The 19,067-nt window shown below is 37.9% G+C and overlaps 1 protein-coding gene across 2 annotated transcripts; it reads left to right on the forward strand.

Moving 5' to 3' along the window:
• Positions 1 to 468: 468 nt before the first annotated feature.
• ACP1 (acid phosphatase 1) lies at positions 469 to 17,622 on the forward strand. Of its 2 annotated transcripts, none has more exons than XM_086631376.1 (6): positions 469 to 536; positions 8,756 to 8,829; positions 8,939 to 9,052; positions 13,677 to 13,738; positions 15,954 to 16,059; positions 16,786 to 17,622. In XM_086631376.1, exons 1-6 carry the CDS (start codon positions 494 to 496, stop codon positions 16,861 to 16,863), a joined length of 477 nt encoding a protein of 158 aa, XP_086487502.1. In that variant the 5' UTR covers positions 469 to 493; the 3' UTR covers positions 16,864 to 17,622. The 2 variants fall into 2 exon arrangements, with proteins under 2 accessions (XP_086487502.1, XP_086487503.1); XM_086631377.1 differs by lacking the exon at positions 8,939 to 9,052 and adding an exon at positions 9,104 to 9,217.
• Positions 17,623 to 19,067: the final 1,445 nt, after the last annotated feature.

A 19,067-nucleotide genomic window follows, 5' to 3' on the forward strand; every position in this document is an offset into this window, starting at 1 on the left:
GGGCAGGATGGATCGGGCCGCCACCTCAGCGAGGGAAGCCCCGGCGGCAGCCGAGGAAGGCGGGAGCTCTCCACTGAGGAGCCCACCTGCCCCCCGCGGGGATACTTACTCCTGCCGAGGCCGGGGCGCCCCCGCTTCGCTTCGCCTCCCTTCTCCTCACCGTCGCCGCCGCACTGGGCCGCGCCGGGGCGGCCCCGCCGAGCCGCGCACCTGCCGCAGGTGAGGCGGGCGGGGCCGAGGCGGCCGCCAACCGCCTGCCCGCCCTCCCGCCGCCCCCGCCACTCCTGCGGCGCCGTCCTGTCCCATCCCCCTGACCAGCGCGCACACTCGCGCTTGGCAGGGTTTCACAGTTCGCCCCTTTTTTTCTCAAATCAGGCAAAAAACGTAGCCGGCTGTGACGGCCGCTGCCGTAAAGCGAGGCGCGGGCGGCGCAGCAGCCGCGAAGGTCCCCTCTCCGGGCGGCTGGTTGGTCGGTCAGTCCGTCCGAGGGAAGATGGCGGCGGGGGAGGTGAAGTCGGTGCTCTTCGTCTGCTTGGGTGAGCGGGGCGAAGGGAGAGGCGGCTCTTCTCCCGTCCTCCTCCCGCCGCTCTTCGGTCAGGGGCACCGGGCGGGGTGCGGTGAGGCGAGGGCCGCTGCTGGGGGAGCGGTGCCGCCCGGCGGGGTTGCGGATAGGCCCGCCCCGGTAGGCGCAGCGTCCCGCCCGAGAGCGGCTCTGCGAAAGTCTGCCTTCTCGGAGAAGGCTGGAGTAGTAGCCGGGAAGGGAGGCAGAAAGCAGTGTCCGTCTCCTTCCCGTTTGTCTTTGTGATAGGTCGGAGTAATGGGTGGGAAGTAACACGTGAAATCCGGTATGGATAAACGCGGAGGTTACGCGTGGGGAAGAGCAGCACCTAAACGCGCATAAACCAACGTGAGCTCTGAGTTAACTGTTGCTGCTCAAGAGCAGCACTGAATGGAGGTTGTGAGTGGCTTTCTGAGACGGGCTGCCCAGTGCTTAGCGCCTGGCATGGGAAAGAGGGAACGGGGAAGACGCCAGCAGAGTGTCCTGGCGCTGCATGACATAGTTGCAGCGGTGCCGCGTGGGCCGGTCTGCATCTCCCGGCAGCTGACGTTAAAAAGGGAAAGAAAACGGTGACAGGAATGACTGAAGTTAATGGAACAGTCTCTGTAAGAAGAGGGAGAATATGTTAGGACTTTAAGCAAGAGCAGGAACTTGGTGCAGGGTGGAGATATAAACTTATGAAATTATGGCTATCGTGAAAAGAATAACATCTTTTTCAAGGGCTGCCTAAATGAAGAGTCTCATGTCATGAGAAATCATAGAAAACAGAAGTGTAAATGGGATCAGAAACGGTTTGGATGCTTTCCTGAAGCTTAAGACAAGTCGTTACTGATAAGCAAGATCTTCTGTATCTTCCCAGCCAACAAATTGCGAACCCGACTATATGGATTACAGAGCCACGCCCTGTTTTGTGCATGCTTTCTCTAAACATCTGCTTCTGCTCCCTTTTGGGGATAACAAGCTAGATGATTCTTTTCTCTGATCTAGGAGGGCTTTTAACATTATCTGCTTCCTAGCCCTTATAATCTTACCTATGTGTTGAGAGTTGGTTCTGTAAATCCCTGGCATTTTGCTAGTTTTGTTATAAAACCATTGGTTAATATGGTCGAGGTTTTTTTTGCTATCTGCTTATCTGTTGTAGTAGGAGAAACGCTGATTAATTGAGTAGCAAAACAAGAGTTTAGTTTTCTGAAATACGATCTGTTGTTTACCCTAGAGTGAAATCAGCCCCCTAACAATAATTTAGGGAAAACATTTTTTAGTAGGGGGTTATCAGTTGCTGTGTGTTTGGGAGCCGTGGCCTCGACAAACATTTTTGTATAAAAATATCTAATCAATACGTGTCCTTCTTTCCAAACACGCTGTTCTGTGGTGATTGGCACTGAAACAAGTTCCTAATCCAGTTGAGTCTCTGAGCAACTGTTATTAGTCAAAGATAATATAATTTAGGTATGGAGTGAAATTATTAGTATTAAGCTTTAGGAATGGGGGAACAAGTCAGGACCAATGTTAATGGGATGGATTTGTAGATACCTTTTAAATTTCTTTTTCTATGTTACTGGGTTATAAAAAATAACCATAACAGTATGTGGCGTGTGACATGAAATCTAATTGACATGACAAGCACTTCTTTTTTCTAGTCAAATAAATACTCATTTCAGTTAAGTTTTGAACGTAACTTGTTTCTTCTTCCTGCTTTGTTTGCTTGTTTTTGTTAGTCTTGAAGAGTGATACTTACGCGTTAATAGATTTTTTTTTTCCTCCTAAATTTTATTAGCAATAATACCTATGATTATTGCTGAAAAGAGTACTAAACAGATTTCTAGACCTGCATTTATCTGTAGTATTCTGTGCTGGTTAATGAAGCACACTAATTCTGAAGTTTGCCACACTCATTGAGAGCTGATCCCTGAAAGTACAGGCCTTCATGAAAAATTACATTTCTTTCTGCATTATTTTGAAAGAAACCTATTACTGAAATATCTATTGGCTGTGTGCTTTTGGCTGACAACAAAATACAATCTAGTTAATGTGCATAACTACTTTAATGATAAGAGTTCCTCATCACTGAGAAATAGATGCAGCACCCAGCAACATATGTAGTTACTGTATATGAAAAGGCACCAGGAAAGAATTTTTTTCATTTAATGCAAGGAAATAATTAAAACGCGGGTTAACCAAAATGGTTTGCTCTTTTTACACTTAACGTAGCTCATCTATTTAATGGCTGAGCTCCAGAAATGAGCTTAATATGATGCTGTATTACATAAGTCAGCCTCTTTCTCTGTGATGACTTGTCCACTATAAGGTAACAAGCTGCATGGGTGTCTTGGACCAGGCACTGGTTTACTGATCTCCCCTAGGTGTGGAGGGAGTGTTATAAGACTAGTGAACAGTAAATAAAGTGGTTTTGGCTGATTCCTCAGAAAATTGCTGCTTGTTGCGAACCTCTGAGTATGAGTATTGCCATCAGAGTTCTAGACTGCATAAAGTAATTTCTAAAATGGCAATTAACTTACTGGGTATGAGGAAATTAGGTTACAGGTACAGAGAGATTTGAGTTTCCTAGTTCAGTTGTCACAATCCATTTTATGCGTTCAGCCAAATACAAGGTTTCATGGGACAAAATGCCATTTATAGCTGCAAAATAGGAAAGCAATAGGTTGGATAAGACGTTAAAGGAGTCATGGAAAACAGCTGCTGTAATGAGGGTTCTTAGCAAGCTGACAAAAAGAAATGCTTTTTTTTGATAAAGAGAATATTGGATAAATGTAAGGAAAATACCTTTCTTCTGTGCAGCATTGGTAAGATAGCTGTAAGAATACAATGTCTTATTTACTCTGTGTTTCAGAATGATGCAGAAGCATTAGAGAGTTGAAAGCATGGTTGCAAAAGCGATCTTGGAATTGGAAAATAAGATGTATGCTTAAAAAAATGTTAAGAGTCTGATTGTTGTGAGTAGGTGCTTATGTGTTGAAAACTTATTTTTACTGGGGAGCCTTTAGATTGCTGAGAAAAGCATAATGTTCCAGTCGTTGATAACTCAGTATAATTAATCTTGCTGCGGGGAAGGATTTTTAAAAGTGAACGTTCAGCTAATTAGCCAATGGCTTGACTACCATGAATCTTGGCAAGTCATATTGCAATTCACATTGATTACATTGACTAAACCTTGATTGGCTAGGGACTTTGAAACCTAGTCCTCCTATATATATTCCCATTTAGATATCTTGAGCCAAAATTGAGTTCTGCTTAGAGATACGCACACATATATACATGCTAATATTCAACTTCTGAGAGAAATCCCACTGTGTGTTGGTAGTGAGGGGAATGTATGGAAGTTAGGTGATGTTGTTTAGGTAGCTATATACTTAGGTGTTTCAGGTAAAGAGTATCTAAGTAGTCAGTGAAATTGACTGTGAATGGAAAGGCCAGGGAATCTGGACTGAATCAGAGCCGTGAACCAGTGCCTTACAAAGCTAATTGAATGCTGAGCATGACAAGATATCTGGAAAGAACTAAGAATCATGATGAGGTTCAGACAGAAATTTGAGTACAGAATGGAATAGAGTGAGTAGTAAGTTTTAAACACTTGCTTCTGAATGCACAGACTGGAGTAAGAACTGAAAGAATTAAGCATTGGCTTGGATAACCGTCAGTGAAGTCCTTGTCCCTAGAAAGCGAGTGAGAATGCATGACTCCATAAAAGCGATCAGCAGATGGTTCAAGTACTGATTCTGTGATTGACATTTAAGTCTCTTATCCTTGAACCATCATATTGGGAGATGTTTGCAGGATTTATTTCAATGGACAGACTCTGCCTGGGTACCTTGGGTACTGATTTTCTGTGATTGAAAATGACACTACAACTTAAGAGAGCTTGTAATGTAAAAAGTGCAGGGAGAAGGTGAAGATTCAGAGAACTTGAGTACTATTATCATCTACATAAAAAGAGTATGATCAGATCAGTCAGAAATACAACAAAGGAGAAAAGAACACCAGAGGAGGATACGTAGCAAAGATAAGATGTAGATAACATTTAAGGAAAATATAGTTCAAATCCAAGGAGGAAGGTAATGTCCCTATGAATCCTTTTGTGAGATTTTCCCCTTCATTTCCCAATTACAGCTATCAATCCGTAACTTAGAAAGTACTGTGCATCTGTGAGGAACCTCAACAAAGCCTGTAAAGACAGATGTGGGATGTAAAACTGGATATGAAATGGATAGAAATTATAGTGGGAAAGGAATGATGACTGGAAAACAAGGATTGAGGTTTGCAGGTCAGTGAGATAAGATAGGGCTTTACATTAATGATGAGACGAACAATAACAGTTACAAGGGGTAGCATGGCTAAACAGAGTTGGTTAGCATGAAAATAATATGCAGAGTATGTGGAGAAAAGAGCTTCTGTTAAGTCAGTTCTGGGATTCTGTCCATAGTCCCCAAGAATAGATTTGAATGGTGATTGATAATTCCATAATAGCGTTAATACCTCTGGTAATACCTGGAGTGTGTCATAATGGAAGACAGTAATTTTTAAGTCACAAACTAGGTTATGTGTTTGTTTCAAAAAGAATATAGCTGCAGTTTCTAGTTATTGCTAGAAGTGGTAGTTAATGTATTTAATCAGTCAGTGTTGGTGGTGCCATTCATGATGATATTTGATATGATATCATCAAAGATTATATTTATGGTATTTATTTATAGTAGTGAGCAGGTTATAGACGAGTGAAAATTTAGATCAAGTCATCCAATCCAGGTACACAAATAGAAGGAGCCATGAAGGATTTATTTCAACAAGTACTATTTAGAAATTCTGGGAGCTAGTTAATGAATTAGTAGGTCCAATAGTATTAATCATTGTTTATTACTGAAATTTTGAGTGTAGTAATGAAACTTACTGTTCGTGCACAGTTATGTGGGGTCATTCATACAGAGGAAGAATATTATACAGAAAGAAGTGGTTGGCCTCAACAGAATTTAATAGTTGAGAAAGAAGACACAAACGTCACCTGTTTGAAGCAACAGAGAAAGAGAGGCGGTGGACAGTTTAGAAGTAGGGGATTATGATCACAAAGGTGATACTCATGAAGGAGTCAAATGTGATTGTAAAAGTTATCTCAGGTTATTTTCAAAAGAGCTAAGTAAATATTCAGGCTTCTTGTTTTATAGAACAAATTGATAAAAACTTTCCTGCAGTATAGTCTGTGACTTTATTTGTCAGTATTAAAGAAAAATAAATTCAAATTAGAACAAGTGAAGAGTTGGCTTAACTCGAGTGATTAGATAAGGGTCAGCTAATTTTGTGAGGAGACCGATAGCTTGGTTTGTTTAGTTAGCACAGCTGTACTTGGCAAGGGTTCTGTGTCTGTTGAAGGAAAGAAAGGTTTTAAGATAGTGATGTTAACCAAGATCAGATGAGCACAGACTTCCAAGAATAAATACTAAGTGAGAATTGGAAGGTTTCTGGCTACCATAGGAAATGAGCATCTGGAGTAGCCTTTTAAGATAGATGATAATTTTTAAGAGAGCTTGATAAGTTTGTAAGAGAAGTGATGCTGTACATGCCTGCAGTATCAAAGGGTTAGGCTCATTGGTTATGAAGGTTTTTTTCTGTCCTAAGCTGTATGTTGCCATGTTCCCTCTGTTTCCTGTTAAAATTGTGTTGTTTAAGGCTTAACTTGCTCACTCAATTAAAGAAGTTAGATTTATTTTTTAATTTATTACCATATTCTTTAACATTTTTACAATTAATAAGTGCTAACCTGTTTTCTCACTTTATAAATCAACCCAACTTTTTCCTTCTTTATTTTTTTTCCAAGACTGATTTAGTTTCTCTGCTTGGAATAAACTAGTTCAAACAAAGGAGATAGTATGCTTTCTCCTGCAAGAAGTTCTATTGCCATCAAATTCACTAAATGTTTCAGCAAGATCAGTTTCTCAATGGTCAACCAGTTCCTTTTGCCTATTTAGTGATATGATGTTCTCTAAAACTTTGGTAGCAAATTATATTACTTCAGTGGTTCACCTTCTCATTTTGTGTGTGGGGTTTTTTTTATAGTTGGCATGATTGACAGCAAGTTATTAAATGCCCAGATCATAGCAGCTTCTTTCTCCTTAGCAGTGAGATATCTACCTTAATATTTGTGTTTGAAAATATAGGACATGAAAATGTGATTAAGTGCCTGATCTGAAAATTTTGTTTTGCTGGCCGGAAATTTAGCTTTGTTCTGGGCCTTTCAATTTTTTACTGTTTTGAGATCTGGAAATAATTTAATCAGTACTAGAAAAGTGGTTTATTTAAGGTATAGAAATGAATGTTGCCATTTGTGATATTTTATATCAAAAGTCAGAGGATGAGCAAAGTCATACGTTCTCTTTGATGGAAAGTGAAGATTTGTTGTATGATTTATTGTGTATCTGGGTGACATATCAATGTAAATATCCATCTAGTTACTTAGAACCTTCTAAAGGATGAAAAGATAGAGTTACAGTAATAGTTGAATAGACTTTATTATTGTTGAGACATTTCATTCTTTTTCAAAGAAGAGGTCTACCTTAGATGGTTAACAGTTACAGCTTCAGCAGTGGAGCAAAAAATGCTGTAGAACCATTATTCTAGTTTTTAATGGGACACTATTTCTTTGTTGAAATAAATTCTTGTTGAAAGTAAGGTCAGATCAAGTGGCCAGTGCAACTGAAGGCCATTGGCAGGGAAGACTGATCACGTATTTATATAAAGTACCTTAATCATTTGTTGGCTGATGAACAACACTTCAGCTTTGCCATCAGTAGTTTTGTTCCTAGTCCTCCATATTTTGGATCAAAAAAAAAATTGGAAGATTTATTTTCCTGAGGTGTTTTTAGAGCTCGAGTAATTGATTTCTTTTTTGGGGTTTGAATTGTAGCTGGAAGCTGCTTTTGACAAGGGCTCAATTTAACCTGCAGTGACTTCACTTCAGTGGTCAGGAGCATTTCTACTACAGGTTGTTCAGCCAATTTCACATGTGGGTTCCACAGTAGTGGTGACTGTGTTTTGGAATTGTCCAAAAGTTTTGTTAAGAGGTAGGTAATAATGTAAATACTTCAGGCAAATATTCATGATTCTCCAGTAAAGCAGTAGTTGAAATTTGCCAGCGTGTAGGAAGATTTGAAGTTAAAGGTGATTTGTTGCCATTTAAATTCTGTGATTTTTGCCTGGTCTTCTGTGATCACGGATTCTTTGTGAATGAGAAGAAAAGAGCAGTGTACTTACACAATGTTCCTTCTATTTATTTTAATAACTTGCATTCTTTTCATACAATAATAAGCATTTCCAGAAACTGATGGATAGTGTAGAATCATAGAATGATTTGAGTGGGAAGAGACCTTGGAAGATCATCTAGTCCAATCCCCTGCCCTTGGGAGCACATCCTCATCAGGTTTGCTCAAGCCACCCATCCAGCCTGACTTTGAACAGCTTCCAATGATGGGGCATCCTTAACTTCTCTCGGCAACCTGTTCCAATGCCTCACCACCTCATGAAAAAAAAAAATTCCTTACATCCAATCTAATCTACTCACTTTCACTTTAAAAACCATTGCCCCTTGCCCTGTCACTACATCTGCTTTTATACAGAGAAAGGCTGCAATAAGATCTCCTCAGTCCTTTTCCAGGCTGCACAACCCCAGTTCTCACTCGGAGGTCTTCGAGCCCTCTGATCATCTTCGTGGCCCTCTTCTGGACCTGCTCCAACAGGTCTGTTTCTTTCTTGTGCTGGGAACCCCAGAGCTGGATGCAGAACTCCAGGTGGGGTCTCACCAGAGCGGAGTAGAGGGGAAGAATCACTTCCCTTGACCTGCCGGCCACGCTTCTTTTGATGCAAACCAGGCCTTTTGATTTGCCTTCTGGGCTGCAGGTGCACATTGCTGGCTTATGTCCAATTTTTCACCTACCACTATCCCCAAGTCCTTCTCCACATCTCTCAATCCCTTCATCCCACGGTCTGTATGGATACTGGAGATTGCCCCAACCCAGGTGCGGGAATCTGGGTTTCTGCCCTTGCAGAATCTCTTGGGTTATAATAACATAAGCAAATCCGCATTCTACCTAAGTAAATAAAAATCTTTAATCTGATCTGTGCTGACAAATCCACACAATTATTGATTTTTTTTTTAATTGTCTGAAATTTCACTTTAATCTCCTGTTTCTATAGGAAACATTTGTCGTTCTCCAATAGCTGAAGCAGTTTTTAGAAAACTTGTAACTGATGAAAAAGTTGAAAATAAGGTAAGTTATTTATTTCTGTTCCTGCGTAAGAAATAACTGTCTTGTAGCCAGTTAGTAGAATATAAGCAGTGAGAAAGGAAACATAAAATATAAATTTGTTTTTCTGTAGTGGAGGATAGACAGTGCAGCGACATCTACCTATGAAATAGGAAGCCCTCCTGACTATCGAGGACAGACTTGCATGAAGAAGCATGGCATTACCATGAATCATATTGCCAGGCAGGTACTGTACTTCAGTTTTCTTTAAATTGTATATGTATTTGTTTTGTTACAGTGGATGACAGACAGTGCTGCTGTTTCAGACTGGAACGTGGGGCGCTCCCCAGATGCAAGGGCTTTAAGCTGTCTAAGAAATCATGGCATTGAGACAGCACATAAAGCACGGCAGGTAGAAGAGAGTATATTTTCTTTCTTACTCATACCCATCCTTTGTTTAGCCCTAATCATTACAATCACAGAAGCCATTTGACCCAATGCATGGTTAAGCATCAAATACTATGTGCAGTTTTTCAAAGGACTCCAAAGCAACCTAACTCTTCTAGTTGAGGTTAGTGAGTTTCTGGTTATTGAGCTTCATTGGAAGTATAACTAGGAAGCATTGGAGCAGTTTCTGCATTATAAAAAAATCCTGCCTTCAAATGTTTAGCATTTTAGGCATTTTTCTGTAATGGTTTTTAATAATTTTTAAAACTGGACTACTCTAATAATCTGTGGTGCTTCTTTCAGCAAGGAATTGTATTTTTTTTAGCAGGTTCAAAAAGAAGTAGAATACCTCTTCGCCCATCACAAAAAGCTTCTGCTCTTAGATTAAGATCTTTTAAAAAAATGTAAATGCTAAATTAGAGCTAAACTCAAACCTAAGATTAGTTGCATGGTTGGTGGTAACTTCAGAGGAAGAGGTATCCTTGAAGCATTCTTAAGTCAGAGACAGGTTTGTCGCTTGGTAAAATTTAGAGGATTTCACTAAAACTTATCTCAGTTTTCATTAACAAAAGAATGTGTATTTCCATGCTGCATTCCAGAGAGATTGGAAATAAATGTGTCTGCATCTATTTAAATCATTCAGACACTCAAATAAATGCACATAACTTACTTCAGTTAACTGTTCTCTGGATATAAGATATTCCTTTAGGGCTTGACCTTTACTTAGCTTGAGTTTATGCTACTAGTTCTTGCACTGACAAAAAGATCAAGTAGTCTTTTTATTATCTTCCGTTTCTGTTCCCTTCAGAATTTTACTAGACCTTACTGAGGTCATATTTACTTTCTTCACTTGCAAAGACTACATGTTTAGTTTTTTAACTTTTTAAAATAAATTTCCTCAATTAGTCAATTGGCCTCTGCTGACCTCTCCTGATGCTAATCTCTGTTATATAATAAGACAAACAGGATTGAGCACAACATCATTTCAGATTTTCAGTGTTTTAAGTTAGAATAATTACCGGGAAAAAGTCTGTTGTGATCTTTTCCTATTACAAGTTCTGTATTTACTATTTATCAGTGCTTGCAAACAACATTATTTATCATTATGCAAGCTAAATGGTACTGAAACTAATCAGTCAGTGTTTCAGTCACAGTAGTGTAACATGTTGGTATTCTTAAAAGATAAGCCTTGGAAACTTGAGAACTGTTCTTGGGTAATCCTAGAGTGGTTTATGAGCAGTTAAACTAAAGCAAAGCATCCAGAACCATCTTGGCTCTCTGCCTTGAAACAAATCTATATAGCCTCCTTTGGCAGAGAGGGAATGAAAACACTTTAATGAAGACGTTTGCTTATACATTCTGGCAAATGAAGAGACTGTTAAAGTAGAAGAGCCTAAAATGTTCCATATACCAGGAGAGAATAACAAGAATGGGACAATAAAGGAGAGACTAACAGGATGAAAATTTGTCTAAAATATCCCAGTACAAGCAGTTTCTTTTACAAAGAAAATTTTCAAATCCCTGAACTACAGGTAACTGTTCATTTTGCACTGATGTTAACTACGTAACGCCAATAGTTTTTTCCAAACTTCTCTCAAATGTCTCTGCTGATTCTCTGAACTGTGGGCCTGATACAGTCTTGTAGTACTTCTGGAAGGAGAGGGACTCAACAGTGTAGACTAGGGCTTTTCAGAGTAGTCAGGTTAGTACAAGAGGAAGTGTACTTGTTTCACTATTAGAGACAAACTCAAGGATAGAATTTTGTGTGTGACTTGTGTCGGAACAGATTAAGAAACATTTAATACAGAAGCTGCAGAAACGGAGAGGAGGGATTTATCTTCTGTTGCCTTCAAAATGCTGTCATAAGATGCCTACCTCCTGCAATTATCCTCTTCACTCCTGTGGAAAACTGTTACCCACCCAGTGAAAGACGCTTTTTTTTTTTTGTAATTTTGTGCATAATTATGATAATTGTGGACTGTATCTTTTTTTTTATTTAAAACTGACATAAATGCTACAAGAATGATTTATGGAAGAGAGAATGTTAAATTGGTTACATCCTACCATCATATGCAGTGACTAAGTGAATTTTAAGTGAAAATGAAGTCTAGAAATAAATGTATATATTGATACATAAAATAAAGAGTTTAACATTGTGGTTGATAGTAGGATGCTGTATGTTTATGCACTGATTAAAATTCTCTAAGCTCTTAGTCTTCATGCACAAAACAGATAGGTATTAATCAGTTTCACTTTTATTTATGCCGAAGCCAAAATTGATTTCTGTATGACTCATACCATGCATTTGCCTTAAATAGGAAATTGAGATTAGAGAAGATTGTTTTAAACACTGTTTCACAACTGGATAAATTTGAGGCCTACTGTCTCTCTTTGTTTTTTAGGCAGAGAAAAGGAGATTTCCCTTCTGTAAACAAAGGGAAATGTTTAATGTATAAGTTGGAATGATGATGTATTTCTCCATTGATGATCTTCAATAATGGTTGCGTGCGTTTTTTTAATGTAAAGTTACTGCTCTCTGTAGTTACATCCAAAGTTGACTGCTTGAGCTCTCCACTACTCTTCTCAAAACATATATAAATTTTTATGTCCTCAGTTTATTCCCCCAAAATACGTTTTCATAATTTTGAGGAATATCTTCAGTTCACTGGAGTTTGCTCAATTAGGCTTGTTGTACATGATACTAGAGTAGGGCTGGAGCACAAACCGACCAGTAATCTTGGTTTTAGGGCTGCCTTTGCAACTGTGCTAGTGCTGGCTCACAGGGTAATAACTGTCAAGTTGTCAAGTGTACAGGGAGTGTGGGAAGTGGGGCAGGTGTGTCTTTCTTTTTCATTGTTTTTTATTTTATTCTTACATATGTCTGTGCTACAAAGAAACCTGTGCCCACATGTTTTCATAGGGGCCAGTGCGGAGTTGCGTAGAGCAATCAGAAGCAGCTTGTAGAGGTACTGCTTGGAGTTGCCAGGAAAACAGAGCTATTTCCACTGCAAAAATATTTTCATAGGTCAAAGGCGCTGCATGAATACAGCAAATATTTTTACAGTGAAAATAAACAAGTCTGCATTACTTTTCACCATTAACCCTTTCTTTTCAAACACTCTCCCCCCACACCTCACCCCTTCAGTTCTCCCTGTGTGAAATGTTCCATTCATGGCTTTAGGCTGATGATACTTTCTATGGGTCTCTTCTTACTCTCTGTTATGGGAGCTTAATCAGTATCTATTTGCTGTTTGCCCAAAAAATAAGTTGATTTTTTGCCATCTAAAACTTTTTTAAAATATGTAAATATTTTTTACAAGTTAAAATTCTGACTTACAGGATAATGTGGTTTGCCTTTTTGTCTCTTCACTTGTTTACTCACTTCTTTAGCCTCCATCCTTCCAGACGCCTGCCAGAAAACCTGCACTAAACAAACTTGGCTATGGTACTACACATAAGACTATGCGTGAAATGCAGTCTTAATGTGAGCTCATGATGGATTTTATTCCGTTTATTCATCCTCATTATAGACACTTGGTTCAGATATCTTATACTAGCATACTGTGCATTGTGGGCATGATCTGGGAAGATTTTACCCCAAGCTAAGGCTTAAATGTGAACTAAAATATGATTATACTGGTAAAAATCTGCAGCCATCCTTATTCCAATACAGACGACATTAGTACTGAAGTTAGTGGTTTATCTGCAACATTTCCCTACCTGATTATGAACTCGGATCTCTGAATTTAGTTAATATTCATGTTTGGGATTAAGTGAGCTACAGGAAAAAAAAGAACAGATGGTATGATGGCAGGAAGATGTACAATGGATCCCAGATTTTTCACATCGTACCATGAATTTTGTGAACTTACATAAATACTATGAATGCATTTGTTTTTCATAAGAGATTGTTAACTCATACCATCATACTTCAGCATTTAATTTCACTTGGCATTTTTTCTGTGTAGGACAAATTTCTAGATAGGAAGTATTGCAACTGATTCCAGGTGACCTACATTTTGTTGTTCTGTCAAGAAAGTAATTTGTCTATGTTTTTATTGCATGATTTTCACAACTGGAGACCTGCTTTAGTTTTAGTAATTGGAAAGCATTAGAAATGTCACTTGTAATGATGTTCTAAGTTGATGCATGAGATGTGGGGTTTTTTTAAAAAAAAACCCTATTGGTAAAATAGCTAACGTGTGTTTTTTTTGTGGCAAACTTGCAGAAATTGATAAGTAATCTTGGCAGAGTATATTTAAAATGCTTTAAGTTATTGTAAAAGTTGATGAAGGTACACAGTTGTGTTCTTTCCACCTGTGTCTCTCTTAATAAATGAGACTACAGAATTTGAAAATACTTTTTTTCCCATTTTTATAAATCAAACACAGTTTATAGGCTAAAGCACATATTTTTAATTTTAGGTTACTAAAGATGATTTCCAGACCTTTGATTATATACTTTGTATGGATGAGAGCAATCTAAGGTAATGTATGAAGAAATGGAACAAATTCATCTGGATTACTTGTAGTGATGTCTTGTAAGTCACTTCGAAGACAGATGCCACGTTTTACTGCTTAGCTTGTCCTGTGGGTTTTTGTTTTTTTTTTTTTTTTTGTATGTGTGTGAATGATATACCTAACAGATGGATTCTTCACTTCTAATAAGTTTAACGAGCTAGAACTCAGGTGTTTATTTGTGTGATACATGCCACTCAAGGATTAAGGACATGGAATTTCAGTATACCTTGTGCTATAGATGTGCAGCTGATGGCTTGTATAGTTAAGAATGAGGACGTATTGTCTTGATCGATGCTGTGGCAACTTGGAAGAGATTAAATATGGTGTGGGTTTTTTCTTTTTTTTAATAGAAACAGTGAGCTCTGAAATAAGCAAGATTGTTAGCTGGGGGAAGTCTTGTTTGTTACTGTTAGCTGTGTTCTAATTAAGTGCATCTTTGAGACAGTTTATGCTTTAGAAAGAGTAGCTGTCTAGTGTGAAAATTTGGATATCATTAGCAAGATTTCTACTTAAATTACATAAATATTGATGGTTGGGGTTAAGGTGCTGAGGTTTACACTACAAGTGTCAAAGTGCTAGTAAGGGCTATTACTTGTGAAGTTAGTTTAAAAATACAAACAAACAAACCCCAAAACACCACAACCAACAACAAAACAAAACCAAAATAAAACTGTGTTTTAGCTATTAGTAGCACATAAAGACTTCTCAAAGAAGCACCACTTAATTGAAATTTTTATTGAGTTTTCTGGAATGACCTCTCACACAGCTTGCATGAATGAAAGGTATATAAGACTTGGCTTGATTGCAGCATGTCAGGCAAAGACATGACCAGGGTTACTTCTATTTTCACTTTAATTCTTAAATGGAAACTTACGTCTATATTAACAATTTATATGATATGAGCTGTAGAGCAGAAGAAACATCACAACTATAATAGGGTTATTGCTACTGCTGCACTTAAGTTTCACCTTAAACTTCTACCCAGTTCAACCATTTTCTCTGGGAATGCTTATTTGTGGCAAGCTGATTCCAGGTGTTGATGGAGTGCCTGTCATATCAGAAAAGGAAGATTTGGGACATCCCTTTTCCTTAGTAGCAGAGCCACCTAGCCCTCTCCTGTTCATCCATGGTATGCCAAAAACCTTGAAGGAAATGGTTAGACTTTTTTTTAATAATAAAAGTAGAGAATTTAGTGAAAATCTTTAAATTGAAGCAATAACTTCTTAGTTGATAGAATATTAACTAGTTGATAGAGTCTTGATTTTTCTTCAAGGAAAAACAGTATTGTGGTCTCACTGCTATTTCTAAACAATCTGAAATTAATTTCTTAAAATTAATAATTAGGATTTAATTTCTTAAAACTGATTAAGTATTTACAAGATTTTTTGCCTTTTTTAATGCTGGGTAAGTAAAAATTTGGTGTGGAGATTCGTAATATTAAAAGAATGTTCTGGCTGTTCAGCATTGTGAAAAGCATAGCAGTGAACTGCTTTTAATCTGAAGATGATGGAAGGTACATTTTAATTGTATTTGGGATAACAGAAGGCCATTTTTAAGTAGACAGGGAAAATACCATCTCAAAACCAGTATGTTTTATCAATGGGAGGCAATGTAGAAAAAAGGATGTGACAACTGATGAGCTGTTATAGTAAGTCAAAGGGAAGACGAGTCTTGCTCACTGATTTACCATTTTCTGTTAACTGAATGCAGTAAGATTTCACATGAGCTAGAGGCAGTATTAAGAGAACTTGCAGCATACCAATTTAAAACACTGGTTTTGAAAAGATGGGAGAAGCTTACTCCTGGAAAAATCTAGACAATTTTCATCTATTTTATTCAATACAAGCTAAAGGTGGATATTGAAAGTACTAATGATTGATTTGAGGATAAAGTTGATGAAATTACTATGACAAAGTTCTGTTAAGCCTTAGGTTGAGCACCTGGCTGCTTGTTTGTGCTCTGAATTAAGTTTATGTCTATGTTCTCCATAGTCAATTAAAAAAACCCTCACACATGAAACGAATGAAAACAAGCAGCAGCATAGAGAGTCCACAGAATTGACTGAGTCCAGATGCATTATATATTCCTGTGTTATCTAGAAATGGTCACAAGCATCTCATGCTGATGCCAAAAAAGTTCTGAAGAAAAATTCATGGGAAAAATTTATTTTCTCTTTTACAGAGATCTGAAAAGGAAAAGCAACCAAGTTAAAGACTGCAAGGCCAAAATTGAACTACTTGGAACTTATGATCCACAGAAACAACTTATCATTGAAGATCCATACTATGTATGTGTAAGAAGTTTTTTGGGTGGCTTGATTAAAAGTTGCGTATGTATAGCCTATAATCTCTCCAGATCCCACAGTTGGCATGTGACATATAATCTGATGCAAAGAGGATGTAATCAGGAAAAGACAGAGACAAAGACATGGACAGAGATGGTCAAAGAAGTTGAATAATACCAGCCAAGAGCAACCAATTAGATGGATATTCTTAAGTTTAGGAAAGAAAAGTGGATGAAGATGCAGTAGGATTCTGTAAAATCTTGATATTATGGGAAAAGGTGAATAAGGAATTGCTATTCATTACTCAGGAAGTAGACAATATGAGATCACATGGTGAGGAGTGGGGTTCAAAACAGGAAGAGATTGGGTTTTGGGTTTTTCCACACTGCTTTATTAAACTGTGAAACTCAACATGACAGGTTACTGTGAATGTAAAGAAAAAAAAGGCTTATAAGGGCTCAAAAAGTGAATGGAAGAAGTATGTGAAGGAAAGTTCATCCAGGACTGTTGAGTACAAAGTCGCAGTGTTTGGCTGTGGAAGTTCCTGAGCTGCAGGTAGTTCAAATTAGGGATAAATACATAAAAACTCACCAAGTATTTGTACTGTTCTTATTCTTCCTTAATGTCAGTTATTTGCCATTACTGACAGCGAGGAAACTAGTGTGCAAAAGTTCTTTGTTTGAGCCAGTATTGCTGTTCTTACGTTCTTTTTCCTCTGTTCTTTTCTAGGGGAATGAAAAGGACTTTGAAACTGTTTACGAGCAGTGTGTTAGATGCTGTAAAGCATTTTTGGAGAAGTCTCATTAATGCTTCATCGTCTTTTTTCTAAAAGAAAATAATTAGCTTCTCCTGAAATATGTAAGATTTACTTGTTCAATGTATTTAAATTGTAAAATTACGCCTCAATAGGTTCAAAACTTTTCCAGTTTAATTTTATAGTTTAGCTTTTCTGTCATCTAATTAAATATTTAGAAGAGTTTTAATCGGATTAGATGATCAACCGTTTTGTCACACATCAATGTAATAATGAAGTATAGAATTCAGAATAAATTTATCTGTAAACTCTTCCAGTGCTTTCTCACAAGCACTGCAAAAGTAACTTCTTGCTTCTTTATGTGCTATAGTAACTAAACTGAGGTCTTCTCATTGTGCCCTTGGTGAGTTAATTTAAATCAACTTTCAGTGAGAGTCTGCAAGATAATAGTTCATGTGTGCTAACTTAGGCGTGCCATCCTGGTGTCGTTAGACAGCCTCTGGAGTGAAGCTGTTTCGTGTTGAGCCTGCTAGACTAAAAGACTGCCTGCCCCTAGACAGACACTGCTCTTAGCGCTATTTCAAAGCTTAAGCAAGCAAAAACCTCTGTGTGTGTCATCAGGATTCTGTGAAATTATATCCGTTTGAATGCTCAGTGGTTCAAAGAAGAAATAATTTTTGTTCTAGTACATTTCTATACGAATTAAAATTAACTCAGTTCAGAAATAGTGATTGATGTTAATAATACTTCTCTGGCTAGTCTTCCTTTGATCTTGTGGTCAATTCCTAGCACACTGATGTAAGTACATGTAACATAGCATTTACTTTGAGGACAAACCAGGTCAAGCCTAAATGTGAAAGGTACGTTTTGTATCTCATAGTAGTAAAATACTGAAATCCATGCCATATAATCAATGAGAAATCTGCTATAGTCCCAGTTCCTGTGTGAGCATCAGACAGTATTTTCAGATTTACTCAGGAGAATGGATAGCCTGTCAAAAGTGTTCTCTGAGAGCATAGTTCAACCTGAAGACAGTCCATCTGTAATATAATACAAAGTTAACAGAAGGCCAGGAAGTAGAAGGTTCTGCTCTTGGACAAAAATTTTATGTTTTGTAAAAATCCATGCCTGTTTGTCTGAATATCACCTTTCATTTCTGCCTTAGAAACATAAATGTACTGAGATCAGTAAAGTAACTGATACCATGATAATATTTCTGTTTTGAATAATGCCACCATTGGTATGAACTACATTATCTGTAAAACTGTATCTGTAAAACCGCTGTCTTACTTATTTAGCATTGATTTTGCCTCTGTCTGCCTTCCAAACTATCTGGAGAGGGATGCATTTCGATAGAAGACTCTCTTACTCCTGGGGAGAGAGAAATCGTGGTGTCACTCTGCATGTGCTGCAGCTGGCACAATGGGAATTAAGTTTCCTGGGACTCTTGCTGTCCAGCAGCTGTGTTGTGTGTTAGTGAGGTTTTTGTTTTGTGCTGAAGTTTCAATCAGACATAAAACTTAAGAACCTGCTTACAAAAAGGCGAGTGGTAAATGGAATACTTGTATACAGAAATCAGGATCTTTGTGCATTATTGCATTACCAGTAGTTGTGACTATATTAAAGAACAAGCTAGGAATTTGCAAGTTAATAGCTGTTTCACTTCAGGGACAAAGAGTATATATATTTCAGGTCAGATCAAGCACTGACTCTGGAAAAAAATATTTCCCATTTCTTTTAAGAATACTTGCACAAAACAAATGAGGGAAAATGATGGGCAGTTAGGGACAAACCATCTTAAATGTGGTTTTATGAACTAACCTCAGAAGTTGAAGTATTTAGGTGTAATCTAATGTTACTCTCTGCCAGAATGACCATTAAAATATTCCAGTGAAAGTAAAGTAACTCAGAAGATAAGAATGTGATGGGTTGTGCTTTTACCTGGTCATGGCTGAGTAGGAATTGAACCTATAGTTTCCTACATATTAAGATTTAAAAGTCTTAAATCTTTATCTTTGCTGCTGGGGTAACAGAAAGGAGATAAAAGGATATGGTTGTTTACCTTCACTAGGCTTCTTCCTGTAAAGTGATACTAAGTCAAAACTATTCATGTTAAATTCAGTTCAGATTTTAAAAGTTTCAGCCTTGAGGTTTTTTCAGCAAGTAATCTATTGGCTAAGTAATTCACTAGCTGTACTAGGAGGAAAAAACTGATTGATTGATTTTTATCTCTAGTGGGTTTTTTTTCAAAGTGGAG

Source organism: Tauraco erythrolophus, chromosome 2 (assembly GCF_009769465.1).
Source record: "Tauraco erythrolophus isolate bTauEry1 chromosome 2, bTauEry1.pri, whole genome shotgun sequence".
NCBI lineage: Eukaryota > Metazoa > Chordata > Aves > Musophagiformes > Musophagidae > Tauraco > Tauraco erythrolophus.

What these genes read in the sequence shown, in the direction of transcription:
- ACP1 (XM_086631376.1), top strand. Translation starts at nt 494, where the DNA reads ATGGCGGCGGGGGAGGTGAAGTCGGTGCTCTTCGTCTGCTTGG. An exon ending in GGTGCTCTTCGTCTGCTTGG is followed by an intron (nt 537 to 8,755) that starts GTGAGCGGGGCG and finishes CTGTTTCTATAG; the next exon opens with GAAACATTTGTCGTTCTCCA. An exon ending in ATGGATGAGAGCAATCTAAG is followed by an intron (nt 13,739 to 15,953) that starts GTAATGTATGAA and finishes TCTCTTTTACAG; the next exon opens with AGATCTGAAAAGGAAAAGCA.